Raw genomic sequence first — 27,481 nt, 5'->3', positions numbered from 1 at the left:
AACCTAAGAAATCTATAGTTGATGATTATGGTGTTTATGATGTTTATTCTTTAATCTATTGATTCTTGTGTTTGTATTGAAAAGAAGATTATTATGATGAATTCAACCCTTTCTTTGTATTGGAATATATTCTGGAATATCTAGAATATGCATTAACGTGTGTATGTGCTGTTGATGTGAGCGTTGTGTGTGTGAGTGAGTTGTTATAGCTGTTAAGAAATATTGGATTCTGTTATGAGTTTGCTATAGAGGTTGAGTACACTTGAAGTTACAGCTTGTATATAAGCTGGTTGTAACGTAGTTAACAATGAGCTTAATGAATGTTATCAGAGGTTATTCATTGAATTCTATCTTCTCAACATGGTATCTTTCGCCAAAGTCCTGAGAATTTTGGTTTCACGCTTCTAAACTTTCTTTCTCTCGGTTACTTCACGAAAAGAAAATGACGAAGTGTTACTCAACTGTGACTGAGGAATGCCAGAAGGAAGTTGAAAAGGCTAAGAGGAAGCTCAGAGGTCTAATCGCTAAGAAGAACTGTGCTCCGCTCATGCTCCGTCTGGCGTGGCACTCAGCTGGGACTTTCGATGTTAAGATCAAGATCGGAGGTCCATTCGGAACCATGAAGCAGCCTGTTGAGCTTGCACACGGTGCTAACAACAGCCTTGATATCGCCGTCAGACTTCTCGAGCCGATTAAAGAGCATTTCCCATCCTTTTCTACGCTGACTTCTATCAGCTTGCTGGTGTTACCAAACTCTCCAGTCAGATGCCTCTTCAAGAATGTGGTATTTCCAGTGCCTCCATCGCCAACGATGACAAGCTTGAAGCTCGGATAATCAACAGTCTGTTGGTTAGGTAAAGCCATTGATTACGAAACTCGAAAGGCAGTATGAGAAAAATAATAAATTTTTGTGTTTGTTTGGCATTGTTGTTATAGAATAGGTTTTTTTTTAAGAATTTTTTGTTGAATGTTCATTTACATCAAAAGTTCGCATCCATTCAAGTCGAACGGAGGGAAGCATCGACACTTTCGATTCAAGTCGAACTGAGGGAAGCATTGACACTTCCGATTCAAGTCGAACGGAAGGATGAATCGGAGAAGCATCTGCACTTCCGATTCAAATCGAACGGAAGGAAGCATCCGCACTTCCGATTCAACTAGAACGGATGGTTTACTAAATCATTGTACAAATCTTCGTTTGAGCAATTTCGACCCAAAGTGCAGGTTTTGTCATTTGATCAAGGAGAAGGAAAAGAGTAAGGAGAATATTGGAATATATTCTAGAATATCTAGAATATGCAGTAACGTGTGTATGTGCTGCTGATGTGAGCGTTGTGTGTGTGAGTGAGTTGTTATATTGGATTCTGTTATGAGTTTGTTATAGAGGTTGAGTACACTTGAAGTTACAGCTTGTATATAAGTTGATTGTAACGTAGTTAACAATGAGCTTAATGAATGTTATCAGAGGTTATTCATTGAATTCTATCTTTTCAACACTTTGTTTAAATAATTTATAATTTTCTTGGCTTCATTTTTCTTTGAGATAAAATCTAGTAACTGTAATTTCAAAACTATTTTACTAGCTGTTAATAGATGAGATATAGAGCCACGACAGCCAAGAAACTATGAACCACATGAAATAGAAGGAAACCGACAGACAAAGAGGCAGAACCAGAAGCCAAATATCAAGTTGGGACTCGTCAATGAATGAATTCGTTTGATCAATACACGTTGATGCTAAACAGTATTAGAGATAATGATGGTAAGATGATATAGATAATAACAATGACACTCTTATTAAAAAATATTTAATACGAAGAAATCTGATGCGTAATTAACGGACGTTATATTATGAAATTCATTCATGTATAATTATTTTTTTGATTAAGCTAAGGTGATGTAGTATCTGTTCTAAATACTCTCAACTATTTGATAATAAACGTTCGATCACCTTACTGCAATCGTTGATGCTCGAACCCTTGAGTTATAGAAACAACAACAATTTCTTTAACTACTAAGATAAATTGGTTCGTATCATTCATATATAATTTATGTGTAATTCATGATATTATTTTTTACTTTTTATTATATATGGTAATCTCAATGTAACTCTATTTTTTATCAACATTATAATATGCATTTCTTTTATATATAATACATTATTATTATTATTATTATTATTATTATTATTTCACTTTATAATATGTATTTCTTTTATATTTAATACATTATTATTATTATTATTATTATTATTATTTCACTTTCATTCAAGTTTCAAGAACGAGTATTTATTGTTTTCTACCATAACATCAAATTATTGACTTCAACGCATAAAATACTTCAAATTTTTTAAGAAACAAAATTAAATAAATGAGATATGGATTGATTTTTAATTTTCCCGATTTTCATTTTCATCGTCATTTTGATTTTGTGATTACAAGTTGACGACCAGTCAGTGTCTGTCGTCCTTACCGTTCCTGTCATCTCTGTAAACGTCATAACTAAGGTTTGTTCAGAGAACCAAACTCAAACTTCTTACAGACACCTAAAAAAAACAGTCGTTACTTCCAATTCAACTCGAGCTTCAAACAGCTTGGGACATGGGACCCACATATTTTTTCAAGGTGATGTCTTGATGATGTGTGGTGGCACTTTCGTAATAAAGACCCAAAACCAGCAACCCACTTGTCATTTGGAAGCAGCAAGAATGTCCCGAAAATTGGGGTGTATTCGGTTCGGTTCGATTTTTTATTAAAAATTGAATCGAACCGAAATAAACGATTTTTTAAAATTTAAATCGAAATCGAAGTCAAATGGTTAAAAAATCGAAATCGATTTTTTCGGTTCTGTTCGGGTTTTTTAACGGTTCGAGTTTTTCGGTTTTTCAATAAAAAATACTTAAAATTATAATTTTTTGAAAAAAAATTATCTATTCGGTTCAATATAGAATAAATGGGTTCCATATGAAAAATCTGAACCGAACCTAATCAAAAGAATTGAGACTTTAAATCGAACTGAAAATCAAACCGTATAATATCAAATCAAACCGAACCGAACCGAACTATTTTATTCGATTCATGTCGAGTTTTCAATTTTTTCAGTTTCGTTATTCAACCCGCCAAAAAAGAGAAAAAAAGATAACCGGACACGTTTTTATAGGACACCCCCTCCCCTCTTTCATATATCTATCACTCTCACACATAAAACCAGCGGTTGGTAGCGAGAGAGAACAAAGCAAGGGAAGGGGATAGCTTTATATAACGCTTCTCAGTTCTCCTCCAAAGTCTCTTCCTTTCCTTTCCCTGCTCCTTTCTTTTGAGAGAAAAATCCACATTTATCCCGCAGCATGATTTCCTTGCACAGAAGCTGTTTTCTGGTAATTTGTTTATCAGTCCATTGTTCATGTCTGGCTATTTTATAGAATTTTGATCCTAAAGCTTTAGAAGTTATTAAATCTCTTTCATGTTTTTCCCCTTTCTCCAGTCTTTTTCTTGTTTGGAAATCATATGATTATACCCTCTCTTTTTTGTCCTATTCTATGTGGTCCACGGTCTTTTTTTATTTTTTACTTTCCAAAATTCATTTTTTTCCTATAAAGTTATCAGATTTACCATAAATTATTTAAAGGATTTTAGAGATTATATAAGTTTAATTATGTATTTATTTATTTATTTATTTATTTATTTATTTATTTATTCATTGTATTTTATTTTTAATTTTAATTTTTTTATTGTATCTTTCACGAAAACTGTTTTTAATCCGGAGTTGAGGGCACTACCTCCATATGTGAATAGGATTTTATAGTTGTTGTATTTAAAGGGAGATTTTTTTTTTCTTTCAATTCTGTTTGGTCTATTTTTTTGGGAACAGAACAACACTGGCATTTCTGGGTCTTCAAGCCCTTTGTCTTACAAGTTGAACAAACTGCCACCTGCTTCAGTCAAAGTGACGGCTTTAGGCCCCAACAAGGACAGAAACAGCAGTGTGTTGGTTGAGAACAGCAACCCATTGAAAGAAATAAAAGAAGATGACAATTCTTCTGTTGCTGACGTGGACCCCACTTCAACCGTTGCTGGAGAAGATGCTGAGCTCTCCTACGATGACGCCGCCGCCGCCGACGATCAACTTGTCACCCCTTGGTCTTTCTCTGTCGCCAGGTAAATTCTATTTCTTTCCCTTTCGCAATAGTCTTCATTTTACATTTTCCTTTTTTTTTTTGTCTTTTTGTTGTTTTCTGTTATGAGCTTAATATTTCTCAGATCTAGTATCATTGTCTTTGTCCAAGCGATGGGTCTTTTTTATATTTATTTTGATGTCTTTGTTGTGGATTTTAGTGTTTTGTATGACTGATAGATGTTGATGCTGTGGCCACAATGACCAATTCAAGACTTCGATTTGTTGTTTTTCCGTTGGGTCGATTGTTAGACACGATTGGAATTACTATGATGCTAGAACGAGTCTTATGTTTAATGAACCATAATCTAAATCCAATATGAATTCGATTTCGAATTCTTTCAAAGTCTAAGCTCTTCTTGGTCGGCTGCAGTGGGTATTCGTTGTTGCGAGATCCTCACCACAACAAAGGGCTTGCCTTCAACGAGAAAGAAAGGGACGCTTATTACTTGCGCGGTCTTCTTCCTCCGACTGTTATTTCCCAAGACCTTCAGGTTATCTACCTTGCTTGTACATCGTTTTTTTACCCTTTATTTGAATCATTCTATTCGATTTTGTTCATTTTCCTTAACCGTGCAATATTTCATGAACTACTTTACTGCAGTTCACCAGGTCAAGAAGATGATGCATAGTATCCGCCAGTATCAAGTTCCTCTGCAGAAGTACATGGCCATGATGGATTTGCAGGTTACCATTCCACTCTATTGTAAAACTTCTTATGCGTTATTGTAATCATAGAGCAATAATGCTTGGTGCTTTAATCAATTTCCGTGAAAGACGTTGACGCTTTGACTTGATTTCTGTTTTACTCTCGTTTTCAGGAATTAAATGAACGTCTGTTCTACAAACTTCTCATCAACAATGTCGAGGAGTTGCTGCCAGTTGTCTACACCCCAACTGTCGGTAAAGCTTGCCAGAAGTATGGGAGCATCTTCAGGCGCCCTCAAGGTCTTTTTATCAGTTTGAAAGAAAAGTACGTTTGTCATACGAGAACTGGTTCCTTGGATTACAGATGGTATTCTTGAATCTTGTGATTATTTCTCATATTACTCTGACACGTATCCTTTGTAGAGGGAAGATTCGTGAAGTTTTAAGAAATTGGCCTCAGAGGAATATTCAAATCATTGTTGTAACTGACGGGGAAAGGATTCTGGGTCTCGGGGACCTTGGCTGTCAGGTATAAATACTTGGTGACAATCTACCAATAATCGCCTCTCTCCTCTCTATGCCTCATGTGTCGTTGACTAGTTAAGGTTAATTTGTATCCTCAGGGGATGGGAATACCTATAGGGAAGCTTTCTTTATACACTGCATTAGGAGGAGTTCGTCCTTCCACTGTAAGTATCCATAATGATGAGTAATTGCCATCCTTGCTTTATTTGTACGTAGTGATGGCAGGTCCATTGCATATTGCTTTCACTAAGTGGTTATAAATCCGGACAAGCCTCATAAGAGCCTATATCTTACTGTTGACCATGTTGGTGATATATCCTAATGTTTTGGCTTATACATTGGCTACTGTTTGCAGTGCTTGCCTGTAACCATTGATGTGGGTACGAACAATGAGAAATTGTTGAATGACGAGTTTTATATAGGGCTTAGGCAAAGGAGAGCTACCGGGCAGGTACATTATCTCCTAATGCACTTGGTTTGTTTTAAGTTTTGGAGGCAATAAAAAAATTATACTAACGTGGTTTTATGCTTTTTGATTCTAGGAATATGCGGAACTTATGCACGAATTCATGACTGCGGTTAAGCAGACCTATGGGGAGAAAGTTCTCATTCAGGTAAGTTGACCCAAACAAAGACATCTTTTGGTTATACGTCAAGTTTAATGTTTTCTGAATCTTGAACAATTTTTGCAGTTTGAAGATTTCGCAAACCACAATGCGTTTGATTTGCTTGCTAAATATAGCACAACACATCTGGTTTTCAATGATGATATTCAAGTTAGCATTTAAACTTAGTTTTATTAAATCAATTAAGCGTAAAAAATTCATTTATGATTTTGGTAAATTACCCTTTTTGCAGGGAACGGCATCCGTGGTCCTTGCAGGGGCTGTTGCTGCACTAAAAGTTGTTGGTGGAACCTTGGCAGATCATAGATTTTTATTCCTTGGTGCTGGAGAGGTGAGTTGCTGTTGCAAATTGTTGAAAGTTTTAAATTCCGTTATCTATTTTTTGTTACTATACGGACTGCCATTTTACCGCCGTACCTAACTTTTTATTTGGTGATCTGCAGGCTGGTACCGGCATAGCAGAACTTATAGCTCTTGAAATTTCAAAACAGGTTTTACTTTTAGCGCTAGTCATCATAGTTTTTATAATATTTTTATGGTTGATGAAAATCATGGCATGAAGCTGCTGGAAATGATACTTGATCATACATGCAGACGAACATGCCGCTCAAAGAGGCTCGCAAGAAGATTTCGCTTGTGGATTCCAAGGTAGTAAACATATGATCTAGCTCTCTCGTAAAAGCAGACGATTCTTCATTCTAGTGATTAATTTTGAAATCATTTTATTCTTTTTTCAGGGTCTGATTGTTAAATCTCGTATGGACACACTTCAGCATTTCAAAAAGCCCTGGGCTCACGATCATGAACCAGTCAAGAATCTCATCGATGGCGTTAACGTCTGAAATCTCTCCCTTTCATCATCCTTTTCTCACCCTTCAACTCCCACCGAATAAAAAAAAGTAAAGGTTCTCGCGCTTTTCGTTCTTTCGTCTTATTTTGACAGGGAATCAAACCAACAGTGTTGATCGGAACATCAGGAGTAGGAAGGACATTTACTAAAGAAGTGATCGAGGCTATGGCTGCCTTGAATGAAGTACCCCATCGGTCGATAAGTTTTCTTTATAAATAAGTGAAGCAATCAAGCCGTAACTGATCTGTTTTTTATGTGACTGCTTGCAGAAACCTATTATATTCTCTCTTTCTAATCCAACTTCACAGTCGGAATGTACCGCAGAAGAAGCTTATACATGGAGTCAGGTAATTCAGTCGTGCAGCTTTTTGTTACATTGCTCAACATTTGATCTATTTATTTATTTCTGCTTTTCTGTTCAAACTTATACGTGACTTTAAACAATGTAACACGAAATGGTTCTTCCCTTTTTTGATTGCTTTTAGGGTCGAGCCATATTTGCCAGTGGAAGCCCATTTGATCCTGTGGAATACAATGGAAGAGTTTTCGTGACTGGGCAGGTTGTACCTAAAGCGGATTTACCTCCGTATTTGGTTATGTCATGCATCCAGGGCTAATTTGAGTTGTTATATCTCTCCTACAGGCAAATAATGCAAACATCTTCCCTGGCCTCGGTCTGGGTTTAATAATGTCCGGTGCAATCCGTGTTCACGACGATATGCTTCTCGCAGCCTGTAAGTACACATTTAAGTTCAGGAGTTTCGGTTGATAACTCGCAGCATTAGACGATATGCTTATGGATAAATGAGCTATGGAGTTTATCCTTGTGTTTTCTTTGTTTCTTTGAGCAGCGGAGGCTTTGGCTGCACAGGTGACACGAGAACTTCGACAAGGGACAGATTTACCCACCATTCAGAAATATAAGAAAGATTTCAGCTCATATTGCAGCCGATGTTGCAGCTAAAGCATACGAACTCGGTAAAATCCTTTCCTCTACCGATAGTACGATACGACATGCAACTCCCATCTTTTATCGGATCTTAACTTCGTTACCCCATTGTTTGATAGGTCTGGGTACTCGCCAGCCTCGCCCCCACAATCTCGTGAAGTATGCTGAGAACTGCATGTACGACCCTGCCTACCAAAGCTACAGGTAAAGGTATCGAGAACGTGCCTCCGCATTTACAGCCTTGTTAAAAAACAAAAAACATCTGCAGGAGCTCCGAAAACCGTTTCGACCTTATTGGTGAAAGTGGGTACTGAATTCTCCAATGTATTTGTTTGTTTTTGTTTCGGATTTTAATCCTCACAGAGATCTTGCTAAGCATACATAGCATAATGCAACCATGAACAATCGAAGCAATTCGACAGCATAAAAGTAAGAAGAAGAAAAAACCCATCTGGGTTCATAGTGTTGAAATATGCTTTTCCAAACCAATTCATTGAATTTGAACCTTCAAAGCTTGAAAATTTACGTCGAATATGCTACTTTACTGCAGAATCCTCACCTGTTAATTTGACAAAAGTCCTCACCCAGACCTTTCCCATTACAATGGTTTGATGTTCGACTACTCTCGCAATAACAAGAAGAATGAAGCTCTAAATCTCATTTTGGGTATTCATCGTTTTGGTTGCTAGGTGATGGATCCACTTTATCCTGTGTTTTAGAGGTGTGTGGATGCTTGTTTAATGTGATAGCTGGAAGACAAGTTCATTGTCAATGTTTGAAACTTGGGTTACCTGAGGATGTACGTGTAGGGACTTATCTTTTCGATATGTATATGAGGACAGAGAATGTTAAAGATGGTAGGAGAGTTTTTGATCATTTAGATGAAAGAAATATGGTTTTTTGGATTTCATTGCGTAGTGGTTATGCTCAGAATGGAATGAACGAGCAAGTTTTGGAATTGTTCTTGCAATGCAAATGGAAGGCATAAAACCCAATCCATATATCTTTGCAATTGTTATTCGAGCTTTGAAAGATGGTTTTAGTTGTGACCCTAGGATCGAAACCGTGCTTATGGTAGCTTACAGTAGTGCAGTGAAAACGCTAGAGAAGTATACAACTACAATTTAACATATATATTATATTTGTTAAGAACGTGTCAAGTTATTAATTTAGCTTAGTGTTTGGGTGTATAACATTTACTTTTTAATGATATAAGTTCGAATCCCATGGAAAGCAATTTATCTTCAAATGATTTTAATAAAACATCGTTTTGGGTTTTTTTAAGCATCAAACAGTTTCATCAAAACGACGTTGTTTTGGGGAGGGAGTCATGTTAGCAACGTCACAGTACGGAGATGTTATGTCATCATGTCGTTAAGTCATTAACGGCGAGGTGACTTAATTCAAGTGAAATATACACATCAGTGATAAAATTGGCAAAATTAAAACTTCATTGGCATTTTCGAACCCTAGCTTAAAGATGAATGGTATTTAAAATAGTTAACCCTTAAAAAATTATCAGTGAATCAAAAAAAATATCATCACGAATTGTGATCGTTTTAAAGAAGTCTACATACAATGAACCGCAAACGGTAAAATTAACAAATTGTGATCCCATACATGTTCCACGAACTAAAACGAATCACAAATTAGGTAACATTGTTCAAAGTAAAAGAAAACAAATGTTTATTTAATCCCTCGTGTTAATCAAACGTATTAACTTCCATTGCAAAAAAAATTCTCTCTATTAATTCGTTACTTTCCTAAGTGCCATCTCATTTAGGCAATTTATGTCTAATACATGAATTCCCTCACTTTCAGCAAAAAGTTGTCCAAGAAATTTTGAGTTCCAAGTTTTACTGTTTTTTAAGATTATAATTATGTAATCATACTTAGCTAGTTGTTAATGGTGATAAAAAATTACCGTGCAATATTTTTTAGTATAATTTATTTGAATCTTTTGATCCCATGATTTGGTAATGAACGATTATTAATCCAGCATGTGTTTTAATCTTGATAAAGCTGAAGACAGATTAATTCATGTTTTTACACAGGTATACCATGGTCCGAAGAGGAACATCGGCTGTTTCTAGTTGGCCTCGAGACATTAGGGTAAGGGGACTGGCGAGGGATAGCCCGGAAGTTTGTAACGTCAAGGACGCCCACTCAGGTAACAAGTCAGGCCCAGAAGTATTTCGTCCGTCAAAATAATATTACACGAAGAAAGACACATTCAAGCCTCTCTGACATGGTTCCAGATGACATGGTTCGTCTTACAAAACAGTCACTTTGATCATCATCATTACAATATAATTCAACAGTAATCAGTCAAAGTTGAAAAAAAAATCATTGTCTTGAACATTTGAAGATTTTGTAGTTTAGTCTTCAAAATATCTTACTTTACAGATCGGTCTTTATAAATTTTCATAACACCTCAAAAACCTACAACTTGTTTCCTTTAAGCATAGTGTCATGACATAGCAGCCGTAGCTGATTCTTCTGACTCAAAATGAACAAAAGGGCAGAAGATTCCCTCCAAGAAAGTGTTGACTGGAAAGTCTCTTTGTTATGCTTACGCCAACTATTACTCCAATCGTTCTTGATAAAGAGATTGGAAATACCAATCTTTCTTGGAAAAGGACCTCTCTCAGATCACATTGTCCTCACTGCTTTTCCCTTCAAGTCTGTGTGATTTAGACAACCTAAAGCTTTGATAAAAAAAACAACGGATAAATCTGTTCCTAAAAGAAAAACAAAGAAATTACTTATTTCTTAACACGAAACAAAAGAATCAGTTCCAAGAAACTCGAGAAACATAGCTTTGGAAAACGAAGGCAAGAAAAAGTAAATGAGGGAAGATACCATGATAATTGGAGTAAAGAACTAACTGGAATAATGAGCAAGGAAGATATCATGCTTAAACCCCAAGAGAGGGACCAAGGATTTTTTGGTAAGGGTGAGGCGATGTGTTTCGTGTAGTACGCTATGCTAATTACAAGAGTGAAATCCAACACTATTAAAGTTATGTCAAGTCAGAATCTGTTGGTTTTAGATTAAACTGTCATCTATAATTACAAGAGTGAAATCCTTTTTTATAAGTCTTCTAGTGACGAGAAAAACTTAGAGATAATACAATACATTGATAGTTGCCCAATCTTAAACCCTATGATATCCTTAATTGTACAACTGATTGTAGTATATGTTAGAATCATAAACTTTCGTTTTAAAAGGGATTCAAGTGAAGACTACAGAACTTGTAGAATTCTTGTAACCCATTATTTCCACTATAGACTCCAGATTTCCTTCCGAGAATATTAGCAACTCATATGTGAAGCTTAGATGAGTAAAATGAATTCTTTTCCATTTGAGATTATTTGAACACAAAAGTTTAGTTTATTAAATACTTAACTATAAATTGATAGACCAACTCACAAAATTTTGAATAAACTTTTGACGTTGGTAATTGGAGTAAAAGTTGTCGTAACCGTAACCAAGATACTTCCCAATGTGGTGGCAATGGCAAAGGTGAAGATTAGGAACCGAATGTTATCGAGTTTGACCTCTATAATAAACTCTCTGCTGTTGGTCCCATCTTTTCTAATCGTCAGGGTTTCAAATAGATGAACCAAAACTCTATAGTGGTCGTGATTATTTTTTAAATTTCTTCAAAAGCCAATCGAATATATATAAATGGCAAAATCTACATTATTCGCTGTTGTCACCTGAGGCGGCGCGGGGTTAAATAATACGACTGCACTGCCACCTGCTTACCATGTTTCTCACAAGGTTCTAATGCAAGCACACATTATCATGATGATAACATCTCCATCAATGTTGTTGACCTCAACAATCCCAACCTAACACTCCACCACAAGCTTTAAATGGTAATGAAAAGGAAATACACTGAATGTTGAAGATGAATATATAGACATCAAAGTGATGGTTAAACAGAGCTTATATATACCAGGCCTGTGTTATTATAATTCATAAATGACTGTCAATGGCAATATAGCTTTCCTTGTTAGATCTAGACTTGCATCTTTTGAAGGGTAGATTTATTGGCAATGGCGTGCTGATGCTCTCTATAGGGTTTTTAATAGTTTAAAGTGATTATAAAATAATATATATTTAAAAAAATTAGTTATTGACATCGTACACATAATTACTTGAACCAGATTATTTATATAAAAAAAAGCATCAGTTCAAGAAGGGAGAAGCCGAAAGTAAAATCTCAAACATCCACTGTGGCTGATGTGGTGCCATCACATCAGTAAGTGGATCGATGTCTTTAGTCATCGTTAATTCGATTCTTCCATTTGTTTTCATTGCATTTCAGGTATGCTACGAGGATCATGCATTTGGAAATTTCGGCAAAAAAGAAGGAAAGGCTTATAGTGGGGCATGCCAAATTGGAAAAGACAGATTCTAAAGAAGAGAAGAGCAGAATTTATGCTGCTGCATGAAGAACATGTATGCAAAAAGCAAGCCCTTAAAGTTAACTTGTGTATGATTGCATCAATGCCCACAAGTTAATGATTATTCCCTTTTAAAAAAGCAAAGGGATCCATGGATCGGGTACTTGTCCAGAGGCAATCAACAAAGTTAATTCCTTCGCCTTCATTTTCCATGCATTGCATTGCCATGTTCCTTTCTTGTCTTTGAATCTTCCAGCTCTATTTTCTCAGCAAGAGCCAGTTTTTGCAATTGAACCATTAACAATGCACACACATCTTACAAATTTAACAGCTCGAATCCAGGACCTTCAAGGACGATATCGCTCATATTTTTTAATAAGGTTAGATGCATGATCCATGCAAGGCGGCCAAGCAGACTTTCTTTTTTCTTGTATTACTACAGAACTCCCTCGATCTCGATTTGCTGTTGTTAGAGACAAGGCACATCTAGAAAGCTACTTTTTTTCCGTCCCTTCCTTGATGCTGTGCCAACAGATATTTTGATGTAACATATATAATATAAATATAATTTACCAATAAATATTCGCATCTTTTCGGGATGCCTAATTAGAATTTTATTTTTTTGGTTGAGTTTTATTATATGTAAATTATGTGTGAATAATTTTAAATATTTTAATCTCATAATATGTAAATTTTATCTAAATTTATTATGATTTAAATATATATTTTTGAATTCATCAAGTGGTTTATTGGTTGAACAGAGTGATTTTTTAGAGGTTTTAGGTTCAAATAATTATTTATGCAGATACGTGTGCATTGTATTAAGAAATACCTTAAATAAATACTATTTATAATCACCCTAGACTATTCAAATATTTTATCTATCAATCCGTTGGTGCTATTTATATTTATTATTTATTGACTCATGAATATAGTTATTTGTATATTTTTGTGCATAAAAGTTTAATTCAGATGTGACTCCTTCAGTCCAAGGCGAGGGCATATCTAAAACTTAATTGAGATTTACTTAGGAATTTACATATTGCCCATCAAGAGTGACGGTTGTAGAATTCGAACTTGGCCTCACAAACTCAAATTCCTAAATCTCAACCACTTATGTCAACACTCATTGGGATATAGTTTTTTTTATTAAGCTAAGGTATTTGTATTATATTCATTGTACTTGCAATTATATGTACAAAACATCATATTAGTTTTCTCTTTTCTTTCCCTCTTGTTAATAAACTGGGTAAATTACACTCATGACTACTTAATTTTTTTTCTTTTTATTTTATCATCAATTTTTTTTAATTTTATCAATCAAATCAATTAATTATTTAACATGTGGTTTAATTGATAACACTTACATAGTTAAGTGGTATGATTGACAAATTTGAAAGATCGACGATAAAAATAAAAAGAAACAATAGTTAAGTATTTATGGGTATAGTTTACCCTAATAAATACATTAAGGATTTATATTTAATGCAATGATATAAATAGAGATGGAGCAAGGGGACAAGTGAGGGTAGTCGTACTCCTAAAAAAATCAAATTATAATATATTTTAAATAATTTATTTGTATGTTCTACTGATAATTTTTTTTCATCCCTTAGAATTTTATAAGTTCGCATTCCCCTAAAATTATAGAAGTTCACCTCTAGCATATCTTGTGTCTGTCTTTGATTATAAATTTTAGACATAATCAATAAATATAATGATGATATATTATAAAAAAACAAAACTAAATTTACTTGATTCTTTATTTATAATGACATTTCATTATCTAATTTATTGATGATATATAAAATTATATTATCAGTGCATCAAATATTAAATAACACAATAACTATTTTATTTTCTAAAAAATAAATGATTATTTTTTAGAAATAAAATTATATAAATAAGTTTCACTTATATTACGTAAAATTAATAAGTTTTACATTGAAACCCACCCATAATTCAAAATATGCTCTTGATAATGAACATTGTCAATGTAATAATTGTCGACGATGACAGAAAAACCCTCCATTCTTGCATTGCAGTTAGACTTAAGATTCTAGATTAAAAAAATCGTGCTCTGTTATGTAACACTTTGAATTTTCTAGTTAACGTATGAGGATTAATCCGAGAGATATATAAATTGAGTGGAGTTAGTATTTGAAGTCGTTGGACCGAATATAGGCCTAACTGGATGTAAATTAGACTCAAACCCCACGGAGGGCATTTCATAATTCGGAGGTCCCTTACGGAAGCTGCTCTCAACCTGGTGTTGGGGGCAGCCTACTATCTTACCTCCCCCTTACCCCATACATATGGGAAAAAGGGACAGCCATGATGTTATGATGGTGTAACATGTGCTTTTAGGATGCTAGAAAATACTAAATGACTCCCTTAAATTTTAGGAATCAATTCAAGCTTAAACTAGAATATTTGAGAGGATTTTAGAGTAATTCTCGAGCTTAGAAATATGTATTTCTAGATTTAAGTATCAATACTAAAGGAATAGTATCGGTACCATATGAATTGAGGAAGAAATGTTGACAATTTCAGTATGTAGTATCAATATTGTTAATGTGGTGTCTATATCAAAGATAGAGTATTGATACCAAGGGACATCGAGGCAATTTCTGATATATACTAATCAAGGGTATTTATACTCTAAGGTGAGTATTGATACCCTTAATATGATATTGATACTCCATGCTTGGGAAGTGAAGTTTGACTTCGATTAAGGCTTGTACGTAAGAGAGAGGGACTATCCATAATAGTAGGATTTAGCATGTGAGAAGCTTAAATGGTCGAATGTAACTTAAATACACTTGAGAGTGGTAAATAACCAAAATACCAGCAGGTTAAAAAACTTCAAAAGGACCCTCAGATATACATGTATCGGAATGAAATGATTAATCAATGATGCATCAACTATCTATTAAGTGTTTATCACTCCACAAGCCAAGGCATCAAAGTGGGCAAACATCGGGAAAGGAATGCGAACGACATATCATTGTGAAATGATGTGATAAGTGAATAATGTGTTAGAGGAATCACATATCATGTGAACATTGAATAAGCGATGATGTGCAAGCCAAGCCCTAGCCCTTCGGTAGGTTGTCCGAAGAGTAAGAATGAATGCGAGTAACGATTCGTTAATAAATAACCAACATCAAATTGAGTAACATGCTAAGTTAGAAATAATAGAAAAGTATACATTTTCTATAAACTTTCATGTAAATATTTGCAGTTAGTTTGGTTGAGACTATTGTAATATGTTGAATACTGTTACATATACTAAAGGTCACGGATTCGAGCACCAGCGACTATAGTAGGGTGATTGAATATTCATTGTCAAATGGTTGAAAATATTTAGAACAGTTATTATTTTGTAATCAACTTAATTTAATAAAAAAATAAATAAATTATATTTTGTGTATCAAATGATTCATTAAAGTAATATATATATATATGATTTAAATAATTATTTTACAATTAAGCCAAATCTTAATGTACAATGTCGAACCCTTGGGACGGAAAAAAGTAAAACCACCAGAACTAGACTGTTATTGTTGGTATGCTGATGAAACATCTTTTTGTTTGAGGGTAAAACGGGGAAAAACAACCTCACAATGAGATTTTACTGCTGCAGGTTGAGATTCTCATGAACATAAGTGACAGTGACAAGGGAAAGTAAATAAGAATAAAATTAAAATGGATGCCCAAAAGTACTCCACCAGCATATTTATCAGAGCTTTTTTTAAAACGGAGGAGTAGATGTGACTACACATGAAACAAAGATGGGGTAAGTTAAATAACAGGCAGAATCTCTTTCCCCACACACTGCTTTTATTTCTTCTTTTCATGACATGGTATGCTTCTTTGTTGCTCAATTTTGCAGGCACACTGAAACACCTGACAACGCCATTACTGCTTTCCTAAACTTCTCATTTCCATCATTTTCGGAAACTATGTATATGTTGAAAATTCAATATTAGCCTATATGTTCACACCTAAATTAATTTGATGTCATTGCTTACATCAATTTAGTTTTGATGTCATTGCTTACATCAATTTAGTTAGGTGAAAATTAAGTATTTTTCTCATGTTTTAATTTCAATGGTTTAGATTATTTAGTGTTTATTTTAATGAGTGGTTTAGATTGTTTCTTGTAACCTATAAATACCCTACTTGTATTTGAGTTTTATCATCCAACAATCAAAGCTTAATTATAAGCATTTGAAAGCTTTCTTAAGAGTTCTTCCCTTTTGCAATTTTGTGAGATTATTCTAAAGAGAGTTTTTTTTTTTTATCAATTAGAGTTTTTACTCTATTTTGATTCAACAATTGGTATCCGAGCCACGTTTTTTAAGATCTCTTGAAATTCTGAGTATGCTCTGTGGCTGCAGTTTTTAACTGATCTTCCACATCAGAAAATATTTCTTGAGTTATTGTCGAGGTTATTACAAACCTTGTGGAGCTTCTTTGTGTTTAGAGTAATTTAGTACTCTGCACGTTTGTTACTCAAGCTTGTTCGGTGTAGTCAAAGCCTTGCCGTTAAGATGGGTGATCTTCAAGTAGTTGGAGGAATCAAGAAGCTCAACAACAAAAACTACAACACGTGGGCAACATGTATGGAGTCATACTTACAAGGTCAAGACCTTTGGGAGGTTGTCGGTGGTGGTGAAGTTACACAACCGGCGACAGAAGATGCCAATGGAATCTTGCGAAAGTGGAAAATTAAAGCAGGCAAAGCAATGTTTGCTTTAAAGACCACAATTGAAGAAGAAATGTTGGAGCACATCCGGGATGCTAAACACCAAAGGAAGCATGGGACACTTTTGTTACACTCTTTTCGAAGAGGAACGATACAAAATTGCAACTTCTCGAGAATGAACTTCTATCAATGGCGCAACGCGACATGGCGGTTGCCCAATACTTTCACAAGGTGAAGTCGATATGCCGTGAAATTTCAGAATTAGATCCGACAGCTGCTATTGGGGAAGCCAGGATAAAAAGAATAATTGTCCATGGTTTGAGACCCGAATATCGAGGGTTTGTTGCCGCTGTACAGGGATGGCCGACACAACCATCGCTTGTTGAGTTCGAAAATTTGCTTGCAGGTCAAGAAGCCATGGCCAAGCAAATGGGAGGAGTCTCGTTGAAGGGTGAAGAGGAAGCGCTCTACACCAGCAAAAGCAGAGGCACTTTTCAGCGGTATACTGGCAATGGATCTAAAAAGGATGGTGACAAGGTGAAAAATTACCAAGGAAAGGGAGGCCCTCATTCAGGGGAGCTTCCAAGAATCGCGGTAATAGTAGAAAGTTCGATGGCAAGTGTTACAATTGTGGGAAGATGGGCCACATGGCAAAAGACTGTTGGACCAAGAAAAGCCTGTTGAAAGTAATACTGCTACTTCTTGTTCGAAGGAGAATAGTGAAGATGGTTGGGATGCTGAAGCGTTATTTGCTACGGAGGAAGAAGAATTAGCTCTCACAGTAACAACACCAGAACGGATTGACTACAAGAATGATTGGATCGTAGATTCTGGCTGCTCAAATCATATGACGGGTGACAAACAGAAGTTGCAAAACCTGTCTGAGTACAATGGAGGTCGTGTGGTGGTGACAGCTGACAACTCAAGGTTACCGATAACTCACATCGGTAAGACAATAGTTACTCCTCGATAATACTAACCAGGTGCAACTCCAAGATGTTTACCATGTCCCAGGAATGAAGAAAAATTGCTATCTGTGGCTCAACTAACATCATCAGGCCATTATGTCTATTTGGTCCCCAAGACGTGAAGGTTTATCGTGACGTCAAAATCACAGAAACACCAACAATGGAGGGACGACGTTTGGAATCAATTTACGTGATGTCAGCAGAGTCTGCATATGTAGACAGGACAAGGAAAAATGAGACATCAGATCTATGGCACATGCGGTTAGGTCACGTTAGCTATTCCAAGCTAAGTGTGATGGTGAAAAAGTCGATGCTTAAGGGGCTTCCTCAACTAGACGTGAGAACAGACACGGTCTGTGCGGGATGCCAGTATGGTAAAGCACACCAATTACCATATGGCGAGTCGAAGTTTAAAGCAAAAGAACCTTTGGAGTTGGTTCACTCTGATGTGTTCGGACCGGTTAAGCAACAGTCAATTAGCGGTATGCGGTACATGGTAACATTCATTGATGACTTCTCCAGGTATGTGTGGGTTTTCTTTATGAAAGAAAAATCTGATACTTTCTCAAAGTTTAAAGAGTTCAGAGACTCAGCTGAAGGAGAAGTGGGAAAGAAGATATGCTGCTTGCGCACAGACAACGGAGGAGAATATAGATCAAACGAGTTCTCTCAATACCTAAGGGAATGCCGAATACGTCATCAGTACACTTGTGCCAACACACCACAACAGAATGGTGTAGCGGAAAAAAAAACCGGCATCTTGCAGAAATTTGTCGAAGTATGCTACATGCAAAGAACGTATCTGGAAGGTTTTGGGCTGAAGCAATGAGGACTGCAGCCTTTGTGATCAATAGACTTCCTCAACCAAGGTTAGGATTTGTTTCACCCTTTGAGAAACTATGGAACATAAAACCTACAGTTAGCTACTTTCGAGTATTTGGCTGTGTATGTTATGTGTTTGTTCCTGATCATTTACGGAGCAAATTTGACAAGAAAGCTGTTAGATGTATCTTTGTGGGATATGACAGCCATAGAAAGGGGTGGAAATGTTGTGATCCAATTAGTGGAAGATGCTACACGTCACGAAATGTGGTATTTGATGAAGCATCTTCTTGGTGGTCCTTAGAGAAGGAGGTGTTGCCAGATTCGAGAGAATTTGGAGACAAACTACAACAAAAGATGGGGGAGCATGATGTTCAACTTCAAACAAGTTCAGATGAATCAGAAGATCCAAATGGCGATGATGTCGAACAAAGAGTGACTCAGAATCCGTGGCAAACTGGCGTGTATCAACAACCAAACGAAGAAGGTGGGCCTAGTGAAACAGAAGAATCAATTCCACAATCTCAACTTCGAAGGTCAACAAGAATACGAAGGCCAAATCCCAAATATGCCAATGCAGCCATAATTGAAGAAGCAACGGAGCCTGAGACGTTCGAAGAAGCATCGAAGAGTTCTGAGTGGATGACAGCTATGAAAGAAGAGATCGATGCACTTCAGCAAAATCAAACTTGGGATATTGTACCAAAGATAAAAGATGTGAAACCCATATCTTGCAAATGGGTTTACAAGATAAAGCGCCGTCCAGATGGGTCAATCGAGAGGTACAAAGCGCGATTGGTAGCTCGTGGTTTCTCTCAACAGTATGGATTAGACTATGATGAAACATTTAGTCCAGTGGCGAAACTTACAACCGTACGAGTCTTACTTGCACTTGCAGCCAACAAAGACTGGAACTTGTGGCAGATGGATGTAAAGAATGCTTTTCTTCATGGAGAGCTAGATCGAGAGATCTACATGACCCAACCAATGGGTTTTCAGAGTCAAGATCATCCTGAATATGTGTGTAAGCTGCGAAAAGCACTCTACGGATTAAAACAAGCACCTAGGGCGTGGTATGGTAAGATTGCTGAATTTCTAACGAAAAGTGGTTATTCAGTAACACCTGCAGATTCTAGCTTGTTTGTCAAAGCCAATGAAGGTAAGCTAGCTATCGTGCTAGTGTACGTGGATGACTTAATCATAACCGGTGATGATGAGGCAGAAATTCTTCAGACGAAGGAGAATTTATCAGTTCGTTTCCAGATGAAGGAACTTGGACAACTTAAGCACTTCCTTGGTCTAGAGGTTGATCGTACACACGAAGGAATATTTCTATGTCAACAGAAATATGCTAAAGATTTGCTGAAGAGGTTTGGAATGCTCGAATGTAAGTCAACTTCAACGCCAATGGAACCAAATATCAAAATGTGTGCACATGAAGGAAAAGATTTGGAAGATGCAACAATGTATCGACAATTGGTAGGTAGTCTGATCTACTTAACCTTGACCCGACCTGACATTTCTTATGCAGTTGGTGTGATGAGTCGGTATATGCAAAATCCAAAGAAGCCTCATTTGGAAGCAGTTCGACGAATACTGAGATATGTGAAGAATACAATTGACTATGGTCTTTTGTACAAGAAAGGTGAAGACTGCAAGTTAGTTGGTTATTGTGATGCTGATTAGCAGGAGATCATGACACCAGGAGATCAACAACTGGGTATGTGTTTAAGCTTGGCTCCGGAACAATTTCTTGGTGTAGCAAAAGACAACCAACGGTATCATTGTCAACCACTGAAGCTGAGTATCGAGCAGCAGCAATGGCAGCTCAAGAGAGTACATGGTTGATACAGTTGATGAATAATCTACATCAACCAGTAGATTATGCAATTCCGTTGTATTGTGACAACCAATCGGCAATTCGGCTGGCGGAGAATCCTGTCTTTCATGCAAGAACTAAACATGTGGAAGTACATTACCACTTTGTTAGGGAAAAAGTTTTGCAAGAAGAGATTGAGATGAGGCAAATCAAGACAGATGAGCAAATTGCTGACTTGTTTACAAAAAGCTTGAGTGTTGGAAAGTTTGAACATTTCCGTCGTCAGCATGGCGTGATTGAAAGAATGGAGGCTAACATTGAGGGGGAGTGTTGAAAATTCAATATTAGCCTATATGTTCACACCTAAATTAATTTGATGTCATTGCTTACATCAATTTAGTTTTGATGTCATTGCTTACATCAATTTAGTTAGGTGAAAATTAAGTATTTTTCTCATGTTTTAATTTCAATGGTTTAGATTATTTAGTGTTTATTTTAATGAGTGGTTTAGATTGTTTCTTGTAACCTATAAATACCCTACTTGTATTTGAGTTTTATCATCCAACAATCAAAGCTTAATTATAAGCATTTGAAAGCTTTCTTAAGAGTTCTTCCCTTTTGCAATTTTGTGAGATTATTCTAAAGAGAGTTTTTTTTTTTTTATCAATTAGAGTTTTTACTCTATTTTGATTCAACAGTATATACACACGTTCAGACACAATAATTATGTATTTTTTTTTTCAAAATTATTATCAATTATATAAAATTATAAATGAAATAAAATGATATTTTACATTAAAATCAACCATGAATTAAAATTAATCGAAAGTTTTAACACCAACGTGACTACATCAAACCACCAAGGTTGGACTATAGTGTCGAAGTGCAACCACCAAGAGAGACAACGACACAAAGAGACTTAAGAACAAATCACACAAGAGATAGAGTATATGACTCCCAACTCTATTACTCTCCCAAGAGAATGAATGGAATGAGATGTTACAAATGAGGAGGGGAGGCTCTCTATTTATAATTGAGTTTTCTCTAAATCAATGACCTATATCTATTTATATCAACGGTTAAGATGAGTTCAATTAATTTACAACTCAATCCTATCTAATTACATCCATTAGTAGGATTATGTTCTTTTATGGTTAATCAAAATGAAGTGACATTAATTATATATGTTATCTTTAATCATCTAAACATCATATATATATATATATATATATATATATATATATATATACCCTTTTTAAAGTAAATTCACTCAGATCTAAGGAAAATATAGTTTATAGAGTCTTATAAATAATTATCATTTGTTTTGATAGAATAAATTATTAACAACTAACATGCTAATTCTAAATGCAGTCATAATATGGAATTAAAAATAATTAACTATAATACATGATTTAAAAATAAATTAGTACTATATTTAATAAAGAAACTACCAACACATCACTAACGGGGTGTTTGGTTCAAGTTATGTGGGATTCTCATGGGAATGAATTCCACATTCCTATGTTTGGTTGGTCGGGAATCTCATTCCCGGTAATGTTTTATTACCAATCGTGGATTTTTTTGGTATATTACCGGGAATGTCATTACCTCCATGTCCTTATGTATTGTTGGATTACCGGAGTTTTGGATTAAAATGCCCTTAAATTTATCCTTAAACTATTTTAGATTTTAAAAAAATCTATAATTAGAATTTTATATGAAGTTCAGGGGTTAAAAATAAAATTTTACCCTTTTATTAAACCTTTTTATATTTTCAATTTTGTAAAAAAATTATATAAATTTTATGAATTTAATTTTTTTTTAAAGAAAATATATAAATATTTTCCAACTTGTTAAAAAACAAATATATAATAAGAACAATTTGGTCAAATATACATTCTAATAATCTTTTATTCCATTAACCAAACACGGAAATCTTACATTCCTGCTAAACCAACAAAACACAAAATACAACATTCTCAGTAATCTTATTCCCTAATAATCTTTTATTATTACTAGTAATCTTACATACATTCTGTAAATCAAACGCACCTAAAGGAAAAAGGAATACTCAAGTTTCAATATTAAAAATATATGTTGTCTCTTCACTGTCAATAGTTAAAGCTTTCACAGAATCAGTAAAGATTAATTAAGAGCATAAATCCGAAAGTGAAACCTCGTGTCACAGATTGGGACTTATAGAATCTGCTGAAAGCAATAATTAATATTTAATTCATCACAAAAGAGTTGATTTTACACCAATAAAAAATAAAGGTAAAATTGTAAAGATAATCGATAAATTATATTAAAATAATATTTCTATCATTAAAATTGTCAGATTATAAAATAATGATTAAATTTGAATTATTATAAAACTTATTAAATTAATATAAAATAATCATTACAAGTAACCAAATTATCATAAAATATAAATTTTAAAATAATTTTTAAATAACTATCTATTTTTTATTTACATTTAGGTAAGACATGGTGAGTCGGGTCATGTAATAATTTTTGCCCATGTAGAAACAGCCCCAATCATAATGAAAATCCGTCGCTGCATTTTCAAGCTCTTTTTGCTATTATTTCTCCGCTATATAAACCCCTTTCCATTGCACTATCACTCAAGCCTTCAAACTTCATTTTTTCCCTCCCTTTGCTTTGCCTATTTAGTTGCTATTGTCATTTGCTTCTCTGGAGCATTCTTTCCAAGAATGGACAGGAACCCCTTGCGTAGGCAGCTTCAGATCATGAGGAAATCATTTTTTGACCAGGTTTGTAAAGCATTTCCTCAACAAGTTCATGATTGTTTCATGTCAAACTAAACAGAAGAATGTGATGATTGTAGGGATATCTTGATGAACAATTCGTGCAGTTGGAAGAACTCCAAGACGAAGCGAACCCAAATTTCGTAGAAGAAGTTGTCACCTTATACTACCGAGACTCAGCCAGATTAATCCTCAGCATAGAGCAGGCACTGTAAGTTCAAGTTTCCACTACTTATAATCTAATAACGACAAGATGATAATGTTATGCTTTCTTGTTGATGATCCGCTCTTCATCAGGGAGAGGAAGCCTTTTGATTTTAACAAGCTGGATGCCCATATGCACCAGTTCAAAGGAAGCAGTTCAAGGTAACATATATCAGAACAGACAGGGATCTTTGTTGTATATAACATCATCTAGTATGTTGGCTTTATTGCAACTAATTATATATGTTTAGTTTCATTTTTCACCCTTTTGATTGGTTTGCAGCATTGGAGCCAAAAAGGTGAAAGCTGAGAGCACACAGTTTAGGGAATATTGCAAATCTAGAAATAGAGAAGGGTAAACCCTCAATTATCTATCTATATGAAAACCTGTATTGTTTAATGTTACAAGCAAAACCCAGACTGTTCGAGATATTTAGAAAAATGGGTTGATTTGCTATCTGCAGATGCACGAGGTGTTTCCAACAACTGAAGAAAGAATATGCAACATTGAGAAAGAAGCTTGAAGCTTATTTTCAGCTGGCAAGACAAGCTGGGCCAATGGAGACTGCATGTCGCCCCAAATAACAAAGATAATATGATCCATGCAGAAATAAGTACAGCACTATTATTATCATGTATGTATGTATGTATAATTCGGGTTGGTGAATTTGTTATCTGTTTGTATGCCAAAAATTCACCCCCTTTATCATTGTAGGCTTAGAGCTTGCCTGTAAGCTATGTTTTGAGTTTTGTCAATGGAATGCCTTTTGTCTCTCCCTTGGTACCCATTTTAATACATAACTTGTCTTTTCATTTTTATCTACATGTTTTATATAAAGGCCAATACTTTCTAAATCCTTTTAGAAACGATCTTTCTAAAAGTGGTGAACCATTTTAAAATTCCATATTGCCTAATATTTATACATGAATATTTTTAAATACCAACGGAATTAAATGAATAATTTAACCACGTGTGATTCAAAATATAAATTATTCCTTTGTTCCACGAGCATCTTTTAAATTTTAGACACAACTTGAATTACTGATGAAGCATTAGGTAGTCATGACATTTTTCACGTACACGAAACTTAAAAGTTTCTTTCTATCCAAATATATATATATATCAAAATGGAGCTCATTGACTGCATGAGGTCTTCCACGGAAATTGCTCTCAACCTGACGTTAGAGGCAACCTACTACCCTACCTCCTCTTACCCCATTGCATATGGGAATAGAATTTTATTGTTGCGGTTGTAAAATGGAGTTCATTCAATAAAAGCATTGTTTATAGGACACGTATTTACTTACGTGATAATATTCTTAAAAGCAATAAACGAGTTTTCTTAATTGAGTGTTTTAAGATTAATTTTTAGCAATTAGAATTCTGATTTCGCTTTGGGATAGATGGGTTCTCTCATTTGAAGTGCTTGGGACTATTTTTTTAAGACTTAAAATTTTATATAATTAGAAAAATATTGAGTTCTGACTCGTATTAAACAACTTAAATGTGTAAATTCCGACACTATTCAACTAGCGTATGCAATAGAGTTGATCGAACAAGCAAAGCAGCACTGGCAAAAGCTTGGAGTTGAGACAATTGTAGTAGCTATGGGTTCATATATGCAAATCAAAAGCAATACAGCTTCGGTGGGTTCATGCGACTGAACAAGAAGCCCCCACAAATTCTAATAAAATTACTTTCCCACATTGATGTTTAAACTGATATTGGTGGAACCATAACTTACAAAAGAGGCATTCACATCCCAATTCATAGAGCTCTGCAGAAAGAGTAAAATTTCAGAGATGCTTCTATAGTTATTGGAAAATGGAAATTCATTTGGCATTGAGGATGCAAAATACATGTGGGGTTAAAATCAAATCATTCGGAGAAATTTACCAGAAAAATCTCTGCAAATACCAACGACTATAAATCGAGCTTTTTGCAGTTTTGTAGACATGGAGAGCAGTGTCATCTCGAACCATCTCATATTGAACTTTCTTCGTCACACGAAGCCTCATCCAGCATGTCAAGAAAACCCTTTCTAGCTGTTCTTTGAACTGCTGAGGTGTTGTAACGAAGCCCATAGCTCGACACCGCTTCAAATTTCGTCCACAACTCCTTCTTTAGAGTACTCTCACCCTGATGTTTCCCCCTCCGCATTGTGCTCTGAGGTTCCTTCCACATTGGAGTACTCTCTACGGGAGCCAAGCTAATGCCAGTATTTTCTGCAGAACAAAAAAAATTATACTCAATGTATTTCTCAAACATTAAACGTCAGTGAATTAAACTGCAGCAGCATATGCATAACGATAGATACCTTGGTTAATTATATTGGTTTCTCGACGAGCATTTCCTTTCCAGAAAACCACATCTGCTTGTTGATTTAAAGCACCAGTGGTAGGCAAGTGGTGACCAGTGCCAACATTGTCCAGGGGTTCCTCATCTGGTGGCTCCAACAAAATGCAACTTTTAGGAGGAGAGAATAACCACGTTGGTGAAGACTCCGGCTCTTTTTTCCTGATTTCGGGTACATATGTTTGTTGTATTCCTCGTAGTTCTGGATACTTCAAAGACAGATCCTCAGGGGATTCCTTACTTCCAGAGGATTCAGAAAAACCACTCTTGTTAATTCCAGCAGGATATGGGGTAGACTTGCGAATTAAAAAACAGCTTCTGTTCGAGGACTCATGGATAGGTTCGAGCAGCAAACAAGATTTAGGAGGTGACATTTTTAAGCATGGGGTCGTGACAAGCACGGAATGATCTCTTTTTGGAAACACTGGTGAAGAAACGATCCTACACTCCGATGTGTTAACTGTTTGAACCACAACTAAATCAGAAGGCTTAACTGGAGTTGCCTTCATTTCAACACCATCAAGCAAGTAAGCATTTTCATCCACAGGAATGTTGAGAAAAGATGCAAGCTCAACATTAGATTTGGAAGCTATCCCTTCGATTACTGACTTAGACAATTCACGCCTCTTGGAAGACACTGCTTTCAACAGAGGAAGAGGTGTGAGCAGAAACAGCTGTCTACCTCTCTCAACATTACAGTCAGCAGCACGCCAAGATACAAGGGGAGAGGGGGAGATTAACGAGTCCAACGTTGTTTCTTCTGGACTTCCAACATCAAAGCATTCATTTTCATTTGCATCAACAAAAGTCGCAATTTCAGCTTCCAAGTTTGTTTGAGGCTGATGATCTTCGTGCTCCCCAGTAGGACTGGAAAGTGCCTTCTGAAATCTGGGGACCCACGGCTGCAAATGTAGGAAACAACAATCAATGTTAAATCCGCAACAAATACAATCAAATTCAACTAACACGCATTTTAGAAAATTAACCCAAGAGGATTAACCTTTAAGGAGAAAAGCATATCAGAAATGTCGCTCGTGAAAGATTCAATTTCTTTTCTCCCCTGTTCCCTTGACTTAAGCTTGAAAGCTTCCACAACTAGTTCATCAATCTGCTAAGTTCACAAACAAATTCGCGGAAAAAACAATTTAGGCATAATTACCATCCACACTTTTCAAGCATATCCAAATAATGCAGAAATCAGAAATGTCCTCGAGCGTAGATCGCTTTTACTACATTTCGAGGATTATGTACAGATATTGTACTAAGAGAAAACTGAAAATCCAGACTAACAAAAGACAAACCCTAAAGAAACGCATCAAACGTAATGAGGTACAGAGAAAAGGTGAAAAGAAAATCAATTACGCTACCTGGCGAAGGAGAGAGGAAAGATCGGAGCGAAGGAAGAGGAGGAGATCGAGGGAGTTGTGGTTTTGATTATTACTGTCTTTTTGGATAATCTTCTTCTTCGGCATCTCAGATTTGGAGAAAGTCTTTGTGATTTTATTGTTCGTCAAATCTCTCAGAGGTTTCCTTACTGATTTCGGCTTCGATTCCGTTCTCAGCATCCTTGAGCCTTTTTTTTTCTTCTGGAATTTTCTTCTTTCTTTGTCTCTTCAATCTAGATTTTGTGCCGTTTGATTTTTTTGA

The 27,481-nt window shown here is 35.5% G+C and overlaps 3 protein-coding genes and 1 long non-coding RNA gene across 5 annotated transcripts; 3 read left to right on the top strand and 1 right to left on the bottom strand.

Moving 5' to 3' along the window:
- Nucleotides 1–753: 753 nt before the first annotated feature.
- On the top strand, nt 754–25,969 carry LOC120137513. Its single transcript, XR_005517438.1, has 3 exons — nt 754–886; nt 10,606–10,615; nt 25,956–25,969. It is a non-coding gene; the product is annotated as an uncharacterized LOC120137513 (long non-coding RNA).
- Nucleotides 3,204–8,005, top strand: LOC120137510 (NADP-dependent malic enzyme-like). The gene is given in 21 exon segments (XM_039153245.1): nt 3,204–3,376; nt 3,871–4,157; nt 4,547–4,667; nt 4,786–4,860; nt 4,995–5,146; nt 5,245–5,350; nt 5,445–5,510; nt 5,702–5,797; nt 5,889–5,960; nt 6,039–6,122; nt 6,205–6,303; nt 6,416–6,463; nt 6,567–6,620; nt 6,710–6,808; nt 6,916–7,005; nt 7,092–7,169; nt 7,308–7,382; nt 7,466–7,556; nt 7,674–7,698; nt 7,700–7,800; nt 7,891–8,005. Coding segments are annotated over 21 exon segments (1,938 nt in total). The 5' UTR covers nt 3,204–3,346; the 3' UTR covers nt 7,980–8,005.
- LOC120137512 (histidine-containing phosphotransfer protein 4-like) lies at nt 23,171–24,215 on the top strand. The gene is made up of 6 exons (XM_039153247.1): nt 23,171–23,280; nt 23,355–23,485; nt 23,572–23,640; nt 23,762–23,833; nt 23,943–24,089; nt 24,135–24,215. Exons 1-5 carry the CDS (start codon nt 23,221–23,223, stop codon nt 24,061–24,063), a joined length of 453 nt encoding a protein of 150 aa, XP_039009178.1. The 5' UTR covers nt 23,171–23,220; the 3' UTR covers nt 24,064–24,089; nt 24,135–24,215.
- LOC120137511 lies at nt 25,132–27,481 on the bottom strand. 2 transcript variants are annotated; one of them, XR_005517437.1, is made up of 5 exons: nt 27,202–27,481; nt 26,835–26,942; nt 25,797–26,736; nt 25,376–25,704; nt 25,132–25,256 (listed from the first exon to the last, which is right to left on the bottom strand). XR_005517437.1 is itself a non-coding variant. In XM_039153246.1 (4 exons), the coding sequence occupies exons 1-4, from the start codon at nt 27,397–27,399 to the stop codon at nt 25,463–25,465; spliced, it is 1,488 nt and encodes a 495-aa protein (XP_039009177.1). In that variant the 5' UTR covers nt 27,400–27,481; the 3' UTR covers nt 25,339–25,462. The 2 variants fall into 2 exon arrangements, 1 of the variants encoding a protein (XP_039009177.1); XM_039153246.1 differs by lacking the exon at nt 25,132–25,256 and having other exon boundaries at nt 25,339–25,704.

Source organism: Hibiscus syriacus, unplaced genomic scaffold, assembly GCF_006381635.1.
Source record: "Hibiscus syriacus cultivar Baekdansim isolate YM2019G1 unplaced genomic scaffold, ASM638163v2 tig00110674_pilon, whole genome shotgun sequence".
NCBI lineage: Eukaryota > Viridiplantae > Streptophyta > Magnoliopsida > Malvales > Malvaceae > Hibiscus > Hibiscus syriacus.
This window is presented reverse-complemented; position numbering and strand designations above follow the sequence as displayed.